The sequence below is a fragment of the Mesoplodon bidens genome, assembly GCF_964165515.1.
Source record: "Mesoplodon bidens genome assembly, chromosome: 3".
Taxonomy (NCBI): Eukaryota; Metazoa; Chordata; class Mammalia; order Artiodactyla; family Ziphiidae; genus Mesoplodon; species Mesoplodon bidens.
In genome coordinates this window covers 130,765,950-130,776,015 of record NC_138178.1, presented here as the reverse complement: position 1 = coordinate 130,776,015, position 10,066 = coordinate 130,765,950, and the positions used below count along the sequence as shown (strand labels likewise).

At 40.3% G+C, this 10,066-nt stretch overlaps 1 protein-coding gene across 1 annotated transcript in view; it reads left to right on the top strand.

Annotated features, from left to right (window-relative positions):
• The first annotated feature begins 829 nt into the window (after positions 1-829).
• The window catches only part of FERMT2 (FERM domain containing kindlin 2), a 69,646-nt gene continuing 60,409 nt past the window's right edge, over positions 830-10,066 (top strand). Inside the window, exons 1-2 of the mRNA XM_081228092.1 lie at positions 830-968; positions 1,380-1,545. Of these exons, the coding sequence (XP_081084218.1) occupies positions 1,389-1,545 (157 nt within the window). The 5' untranslated portion in view covers positions 830-968; positions 1,380-1,388. The remainder of the gene's footprint in view (positions 969-1,379; positions 1,546-10,066) is intronic.

Genomic DNA, 10,066 nt, shown 5'->3' with positions numbered 1-10,066 from the left:
TTCTGGTTGGAGCTTCCGAATGGGTTAAGAGCGCAAGCAAACTCTTGGGAGTCCAGTAGGAGTTGCTGATTGTGCCGGACATTGCTTGCAAAGCAATTTTTGTGGTTCATCTCCCTCCGGGTTTTCTCATTCTTTTATTGGAGGTTCACGGAGCTGGCCTGGGCATTTACTTTTTAAAGTTTTTACGTCCCCAACCCTCTGCCTCCAGCTCCCAGAGTGCGGCCCCTCTCACCGCCCTGAGACTTTTGGGCTCGCTCCAGGCAAGGGAAGGGGGCGGGGGGACTTTGTTCCCTGCAAACGACATTGCCCTGGGAATTTCCTGTGGCCGTTTCTCACGGACGAGCCCCCTCCGCCGGCTGCAAGCGCCGACACCCACCGTCGCGAGCCCTCGCTGAGCCAGAGACGCGAGCGCGGAACCCAGCGCCCGGCGCCCATCCGCGCCCCGGTGCTAGGCAGCTGCGCTCCCTTGGCTCCCCCTCCTCAGGTCCCGCCGCCGAGAGCCCGGATGTTGGATTCAATCCCTACGCCGGGTCCTTCATTTCCATAAAAGGGCAGCCGCACGGCGGGGCAGAGATTGCTGCTGCCGAGGGCGCCCCCGCCTCCCCCGCACTGCTCGCTCCCCCGCCGCGCGCCGCCCCGCCCCCAGCCCGGGAGTCCGCGCGGCCTCGGCCCCGAGTGCGGCCGCAGGGGACGCGGGGGGAGGGGCGAGGCGGCTGGACCCGCTGCGTGCGCCTTGGCGGGGCGAGGGGGAGGGAGCCGGACTCGGACTGAGGGGGCGGGGAGAGAGGGGTGGAGCGCGGAGGGAGAGGCGAGGGGCCGCGACGACCGGACTCCATTAGTCGCTCCGGCTGGGACGCAGCGTTTCGCCCGCAGAGAAGGGGACCCGCCGCCGCCGCCGCCGCCGGGCGAGCCTTCGCCCCGCGCCTGTTGCCGCGCGAGCCCCGGGCCGGGAGCGCGAGGAGCGCGCGGTGAGGGGCCGGGCTCGGCGGGGACTGAGGGGGAGCGCGGGCGGGGAGGAGGACTGTGGAGCCCGCAGGCGGCGTCTCCCGAGCCTGGGTGCGGCCAGCAGGCGGGCAGGTGAAGCCCGCCGCGGTCCGCTAGGCGAGGGCCGCTAGGCTGGGGCCGCGCGGGGCGGGCGGCGCCGTGTCCGCCGAGGGCCGCCGTGGGGCGGGAGCGCGGGGCAGTCGCTGGGAAGGGGCGCGGGGCGCAGGATCCTGCCTGCAGCTGGTCTCGCCGCCTCTCTCCCGAACTTGGGTTCTTCCGGAAACCCTCGCGTTCTCCGCCTTCTCTCACCTCGCGGCCGACTCTGCGAGTTCGGTGGGATTTGCCTGCCTTTGGGGGAGTGACGCTGACGAGAGCCATTTCCTCCGTGCTTGCAGGAAGGAGCCATGGCTCTAGACGGGATAAGGATGCCAGATGGCTGCTATGCGGATGGGACGTGGGAACTTAGCGTTCATGTGACGGACCTGAACCGCGATGTCACCCTAAGAGTGACCGGGGAGGTGCACATTGGAGGGGTGATGCTCAAGTTGGTGGAAAAACTCGGTGAGTAGCATCCCGGCCGCGTCAAAGTAACGACTACCCAGACTGGGCGCGGGGTTGGGGGGGTGACTTAAGGCGGGAGGACGGGTGGATTTTGGAAATCTTGCTTGGCATCCCGTAAATACTTTTTTAAAAAATGTAAGCTCTTTCAGTATTTAAGCAAATAGACCTTTTCCCCTTTGAATCTTGTTTTGTATCGTTACTCTGAAATTTTCGTAATGTGATTAATACGCTCAACTGCGTAGTAAAGGGAGAAGATTCCTTAATTCTTTACACTTGCGATTTCACATTAAAAGAAATGAGAAGAGTGCGCAAGTGAATGTTGAGAGGGTTATATTACAGGGTTTGTGGTTATCAATTACTTATCTTCAGTGTACCTGGATGTTGGTGACGTTTGGTATTGAGGATGATGCAAAATCTATTTAAGAATAAATTCTACTGGAAATTGTTCAACTTTGGCGCTGATATGAAGGTCTTGTAGCTGTACTACTACGTGATGGAGTATATTAAAATGTTGCAGTCATCCACTCTTAGAAGGGGTAGGGCAGTGTTTGACTACCTATAGTAGTCCGTGCTTTAAATTATTTCCCGCGTTCGATTTTATATAAATAACAAGCTGGTGCAAGAAATTTGTTTTAAAAAGCAGACATTATTGAACTTATTCGAGATTGACATATTTGCTTAGGTACAAATATATTGATTTAAAGCTGTTGATTGATTTAAAACTGACTCAGTCTTAAATAATAGGGTATCCAACAATGTGAAGTGTAAGAAAATTTTTCAGTACACATTTGTGATGAATGAAACCATTTTCAGCTGGAAGAATCAACTAAAATGATTCAATAGATGCTTTTATCACAAGAGAAATGCTTGGAGGACTATTCCTGAGCTTTAATGGGCCATTTGTTTGTAATACAGGTTCTGAAAAGTGGAAATGCATGGCATTATCTTTTTAGGCTTTGTGTGTTTGTCTCTTTAAAACACAGCATTCCTTCTTCTGGCCATTCTGGAAAAGTAGAGAAGTAGTTATTTATCAGGAAATGTATTTCTTACCAAGGGATTAGTGTATACCTACCACATAAACTTACCGAAATAGTGCTCCAATGTAATTTGCAGTGTAAGACAGCATTCATTTAGGTGGGCCTTCTTTGGATTCCTGCAGGAAGTTTAATTATTGAAGGACCATAAAGAAGCTCTTTGCAGGGTAGCGTCCTCCTTAGGACTGTGCATTGTTTGGTTCTCTGAGACATAACCCAGGACAGAGCCCCCCTGGGTGGCCCTTTGAAAACGAGATTTTGCTGTGTGTTTATCCACTTAACTGTTGGTTAGCATTGTTCTTATCTGATTAATCAATCACTGTGCAGAATATTTCTGAACCTTTTTTGTTCAGCACTAGTGAGGGATTATGTTTAAGGAAGAAAATTTCAAATATAATTGTTTGTATTTCCTTTGTTTTCAACGGAAGCAAGCATTTTCTTCAGAGATTGCTTTATATATGATAAATGGACCTTATTAATACTCCGGTTTCAATAAGAGATATTTCTTATTGTGAAAAAGGACCTGTTGAAGGTGACTGAGATAACTTGTAGTTCTTGAAAGCCAGGCTTTATCTAATGAATAAATAATGACTTCTATATTTATATTGCATTGATTAGAACTGTTTATTACAGAATCACAGGCATAAATAGAAATACAGAGAAGAAACTTTTTAGACAGAACTGATGTTAATTTGCAGTGACTATAATTTTAATCTTTTAATGTTGATGCATTTTAAATATTTTATGCAGTGAAAAGAAGCCCAACAAGGTAGGAGATGTTGTGTATGTGAAAGCCTTACATCTTTCTTGAACTGAGCCAATATTTATTCTCTTAGATTTTGACTTTCAAATAGAAAGTGTTTTTCAGCATAATTCTAACTCTCCTGTTTGGTAAAAAGTAAGGCTAAATGATTTTTTGCTCCTGGTTTTAGGATTAGATACTTTGAATGGCAAGCTGTTTTGTTACCTATTGGCAAATAAATAGAGGAGAAATTCAGGACAGCATTTAAAATTTACAAACTAGGCTACTCAGATTAGAAAAGAACTTTATAATGCTTCAGAGCTGCCTAAAACTGGAATGGCCTGCCTTCTGAAGCCCTAAGTTGTGTTACTGAAGGTACTAAAGGGCAGACTGGATGGTTACTTGTCAAGGAGGTAGATCAGAGCAGCTTGCCGAGTGTAGATAAGAGGTGGAGGTCATGGTAGGGATGAGACAGGGTGTCATGTTGGAGGGGATTGCAGAGCAGAGATGGACAGTTAGCAGGACCAGGGTGCTCTGGCCTCAGAACACTTACGGTGCCGCAGAACAGCCTTCACCTACGTTTTCAAACTCTGGATGCGTGTTTGATACCCTTCTCATTCTCATCAGAGTGTGTATGAATACCAAAGCATTATGTTTTAAGGCTGTCTTCCATATAATCAGCGGTAGCAATTACTTCTCTGGGATGGATAGAGTCCATGATGACTCCTTCCCTCAACATTGTGTTAAAATTTTGTGTGTATGTACACATGTGAAATTTTCTGGTTAGAGGCTTCTTAGCTTTCATTAGATTCACAAAGAGGTCTGTGATCAAAAAAAGGGTTATGATATACAACACTAAGGTTTGGCCCTTGAAGGTCAGCCTTATTTTGAAAGTACAGTGTTCATCCCAGACTTAGGCACTTTAATTAAGCAAGCTGTAAAAGTAAATAATTGTTCCTTAGAATGTCAACAACATCTTTGTATTTAGTTAGAATTTTATAAAGAACTTGTGTGCTTCTTCAGCTAAGATCATTCAACCATGATTCTTAGATTTATGACTTTCATTCAAAGATCTGAACGATCCCTTTTAAATTTTAGTACACAACACATTTGTCATTTTGCACTAACCTTTTACAAGAAAATAAAGAGTGTATACCATGAAAAGGTGGGCTTTAGGGAATTATATCCTGATGTCACAGAAACTTTTTGCATCTGTGACTTCAGGTTGCTACTAGACAAATAATTTCGACCTCATTCTGAAAATGAAAAGTTACTTCACTTTATTTTTTTTAAAAATCCAGATTTGAAGCTTTAAATAGAATTTTTAAAACTTATTGTACTTTTTGTTAAAAACAGTTTTGAAAGCTTATAGTTGTTTTTTTTCTTTGGGCCGCACTAGGAGGCATGTGGGATCTAGTTCCCTGACCAGGGATGGAACCCGCGCCCCCTACAGTGGAAGCACGGCATCTTAACCACTGGATCTCCAGGGAAGTCCCTAGTTTTTTTTGTTTGTTTTTTTTAAGAAAAGAGTTAAAATATAAGACACCAGCGTTAAGGATTATAAAAATAAGACATTATAAAAATAAGACAATAAAATAATTGTATTCAAAAGTAAATGTTGTAAGGAAGAGGCCCAATTTTATGGGATTCCCTGACGTTCCTCTGGAGATCATTGAGAATTATTAAAACTGTTCTACTCAATAGGATTCAGAGGTTAGTAAGTGTTGAGGATTCCAAATGCCAGAGAGATACTTTGTTTCACTGCATTTTATTAGTATCACTTTATAAAAATTGTCTTTTTAGGACTGTGTACAATTAGATCTTTAATTTTCTGGAAAAATTTGTGGTAGTTAGAGAGTAAGGAATTTATTATAACATGGAACTTAGTGAATGGAAATCTCCAGCCAACAGCTCTATGAGGTTGGAGGGAATAGGCTGTGTGATTTCTAAGTTTCTTCTAACTCTGATTCTATGAGTAGGAAGAATGTAGAAGTTGGGTTAAATCAGATTTAATGATAATCCAGAGGAAAAAATGTAAATTGGCAGACTCAGGAGCACCTAAAAAAATATATGGAGTTGACTTAGAAAATTTGAGGAGTATGTTTCTGGATGTAGCCTTTGGAAAGAAGTCATCCTTGCTTTAAAGTGTGTCATGTTCTTGCTATAATAATGAAATAGAGTACATTTGCGTTGGAGTTGCATGTTAGGATTGAGTTAAACTGTGAAATTTAGCATACGTGATGACCCTCCCCCCCAAAAAAAATATTTTGGTTCAAATTGCCTTAAAAATTCCTTAAAGTCATCATGAAGTATGGTTTCCATACATTCATTCCATCTCACAGAAGTGCAAAATAGCTAGTTTTTCCTTCAGAAACTCCAAAAATAAATTTCTTTAGTTGAGCACCAGATGAAGAAATTGGCTTGCATTAGGGGCTTTGTTACACAAAAATACTTTGAATACTAGGATCAGAGCTTGGCAAGATGCACACAGGGAGAGACACATATGTTACTGGACAGCTCCCTTATACTCTTGCTTAGTGCTCCTTGGGGAAGGTATGCTTATTTCGTGGAATGGTGCTGTGCTGTTGAAATCCTCAGTTTTTCCCCCTGAGAGCTTATGGTTGAATTCACGGAAGTGAAATGTCTACATGATGCAGCTTCACTGCATTCGTAGTGAAATATATTAAGATAAAAATAAATTTGAAAATCTTTTGAAGTGGGGTGGGAGAAACACCTAATGGTGAAATCATATATATTAGAGTGAGTAAAATTTTAGTTAAATATGTACTGTCTTATAAGTGTTTAGAGTACTGTTAATGATCCACAGGAGCTGGACATTGAATTTTATGTTTCTCAGCACATCTTAAGTTCCTTAAAATAAAGGGCAGTATGTAAATTTTACTGAAATTCTCATAGCACCTAATAAAGTATAAGCTATTCCTTGGATACATTATGTGTGGTTTGCTCCCGTGTTTTATACCCAATTTTTAAAAGATCAACAAATACTGTTTGATTCCAACTAGAGTTGACTTATTTATAGAGGCACTAGAAAGAATATATCTTTTTTATTCAATTTCTTAGAAAAGATCTTGTCAGAAACGTCTATTAGCTATTGAAGAAGATTGAAAGAAAATTTAAAGTTTTGTTTTTTACCTTCAACTACTTATTTTTTGAAATTTCAAACTTACAAGTTCAAGAATAATAACTGTGAACACTATAATCTTCATCTAGACCATCAGTTAACATTTTGTCATTTGGTTTCTCTGTACACGTAAACACATACACATTTTTTGGGAACCATTTGAGGTAGTTGCACACATCATAACCCTCCATCCATAAGTACTTAAAATATGTATCACCTAAGAACAAGGACTTTCTCTTAGGTGTTACGTTACAGTTAACAAATTCAGGAGATGTAATATTGATTCAGTACTAACAGGTCTAACATGTTCAATACTAATTGTCTGGCATGCATCCGTATTTCAGATTTGCCAGTTGTTCCAGTACTGGCCTTTGTCTTTTCCATCCAGGATTTCATTCTACATTTAACTGTCACTAAATTGACCTCTTTACTTAGTTTCCTTTAATATACACAATGACTACCAAGTTTGGAACCATAGGAGAGTATGTAATATGTGGCCTATTAATATTACATTAAGATACGTGTAAAGCAATTGTACCTGTTTTCAGACTTCATAGCCATCCTGTGGAACAGTTCCTTAGCCTTTGTCTTTTCAAGACATTGTTTTACCTTTTTTCAATGATAAGATTCTTTATCAGTGTGAATTTCACTTAGAATGATATTTTTATAGGTTCTTTTTCATACACTTTTATCTTTAAAGTTCAGTTTTCTTCTTAGCTTTCTATTGGATAAGGTACAGATAATAGTTTTAGACATCATTGGGTATAGATTTCCCATAGTGTTGGTTGTCTTTAGACTGTAGTAAATGTTAATGCATCCATAGAATAATAAACGATATTCTGGCTCTGCCACATATTGGTTTGTGTGATCACTGGACAACTAATCCAATCTGCTGAGTGGGTTTTGACATCTGTAAAATGCAAATTTAAGAAAACTTTCTCATAGGTCTTGGTGGGAAAAGAGATACTACATATGAAAATGCATTACATGGACTCTTTGTGCTCTACAAATGAGAGTGGCATTGAAAGTCCCTGAATACCCTGAACTGGGGGTGGGGGTCCGGGAGGGACTCCTTTTGAAAGGAGTTAAGATATAATCTAGACTGTTTAATAGTGGAGAATTGTACTCCTCAGAAGGAGTCTAGTTCGGGACTGCTTTGTGCTCTCACCGCCTAAACAGCAAGGAAAATAGCTATCATTCCGCTCTTTCGTTCACTTCCAAACACACCTGCCCCTGTAATGTAGCAAAGAGCTATTTAACTACTGTTTTCATGAGATTTCTGAAATGGAATGGACCAACAAGTGGACGATGGTATTCCAGAGATTTGAAAAATTTATAACCACGAAGGCCTCAGTAGTATGTTTTTTATTCACTTAAAACAAAGGAATGGTATAAAATTGTGTCTTGGCATATGAAAACATTAAGCCCATTTAGAAACTAATGAAAGTGGTTTAAGAAAAAAGCTAACATATTCAGTTTTTTTTTTTTTTTTTTTTTTTTTTTTTGCGGTACGCGGGCCTCTCACTGTTGTGGCCTCTCCCGTTGCGGAGCACAGGCTCCGGACGCGCAGGCTCAGCGGCCATGGCTCACGGGCCCAGCTGCTCCACGGCATGTGGGATCTTCCCGGACTGGGGCACGAACCCGTGTCCCCTGCATCGGCAGGCAGACTCTCAACCACTGCGCCACCAGGGAAGCCCCATATTCAGTATTTTTATTTAAATAATTATATTACTGAAATAAAAATTAATAATGCTGATGCTACTGTACATTACAAAATGGTATATATGCCCAGTGTGAGGTAAACAGATATTCTAAAAGAATATTATAAAATAATTTTTTAAATGAGATGTGACATTCTATACTTGGGTTTGTGGTTACAAATTCATATCCAGTATAATTCATTTGTAACAAATTTTTGCATAATTGCATTTTTTGCTTGTTAATTTTTTTCCTAATGTCAAGCTTACTGAGGTATAATTTACATATAGTAAAATTCATACTTTTTAGTATCATGTGCTGAGTTTTGACAAACCCATGCAGTCATGTAAAACAATCACAATCAAGATATAGAGCTTTTCCAGCACTACAAAAAATGTCTTTGTGTTGCTTTATAATCAGCCCATCCCTTCAACCCCAGCTTCTGAAAACCACTGAATGCCTTTTCTAGAATGTCATATAAATGGAACCATGTAGCTTTGAGGGTGGTTTCTTTTGCTTAGTATAATACATTTTATTTTATTTAAAAAATATTTTTAGCATAATACATTTTAGATTTGTGTGTATCAGTAGTTTTTTGTTGTTGTTGAGTTATAGTTCATTGTATGGATGTGTACCACAGTTTATCCATCTACCACTTGTTTCCAGTGTTTCCAGTCTACCAGTGTTGTTTTCAGTTTGGGGAGATTATGAATTGGACTGTTGTAAACATTTCCATGAATGTGTATTTTCATTTCTCTTGGATAACTACCAAGGAGAGGGATTGCTGGGTAGTATCCTAAGTATATGCTTAAATTTATTTTTTGAATTTTATTTTATTTTATTTTTTATGCAGCAGGTTCTCATTAGTTGTCTATTTTATGCATGTTAGTGTATACATGTCAATCCCAATCTCCCAGTTCATCCCACCACCACCACCACCACCCCCACCGTCCCCCATGCTTAGATTTTTTAGGAAACTGCCAAGCTTTTCCAAAGTGACCACATCATTTTGCATGCCTATCAGCATGGTATAAGAATTGGAAAAAAATTTTGTGAGAGTTCCAATTGCTGTCAGTCCTCCCTTAGCACTTGGTATTGTCAGGTGTTTTTGTTTTTGTTTAGTCTAATAAAGTATGTAGTGGTATCTCATTATGATTTTAATTCACATTTCCCTAATGACTAATGATGGGAAGCTTTTCACATGCTTATATGTCATCTGTGTATCTTAGTGAACAGTCTTCATATCTTTTGCCTATTTTTTTAAATTGTGTTGTTTGTTTTCTTACTGAGTTTTAAGAGTTCTTTCTTCTAGATACAAGTACTTTATCAGATATGTGTTTTGCAGTATTTCCTCCCAATCTATGGCTTGTCTTTTTATTTTAACAGTATCTTTCAGAGAGCAAAATTTAAAAATTTTGAGGAAGTCCATTTTATCAAGTTTTTTCTTTCCTGGATTGAACTTTTAAAAAATTGTCTCATGCAAGGAAATTGGCCTAGTCAAGGTCTCAAAGATTTTGTCCTGTAAGTTGCATAGCTTCTGTCTATTTGTATGTTAATAAGGAGGAATATGTGAGGTACAGTAGTGATAATGTATTAGAAAGGAAATAATTGCATCATATCAATTTAAAATAATTACAACTTTAATTTGGTAGAATCTGGGGTGTAAAATAATAGTCCAATGAAAACTGGTTTATCATCAATCTACTAGAAAAGTTAGATTTTTTAGAACTTTAGTCATAAAAATAAATCTGTAGTAAAGCATCATTGAATAATAAACGTTTTAGGGTTTAATATTATAGAAAGAATTAAGTCTGGATTCCAATCCTGACCATCCCACTTAATAGCTATGTGATTTTTTTAAAGTTTTAAAGTCAGGGTTTTCACATTAAGGATCTCAGTTTCCTT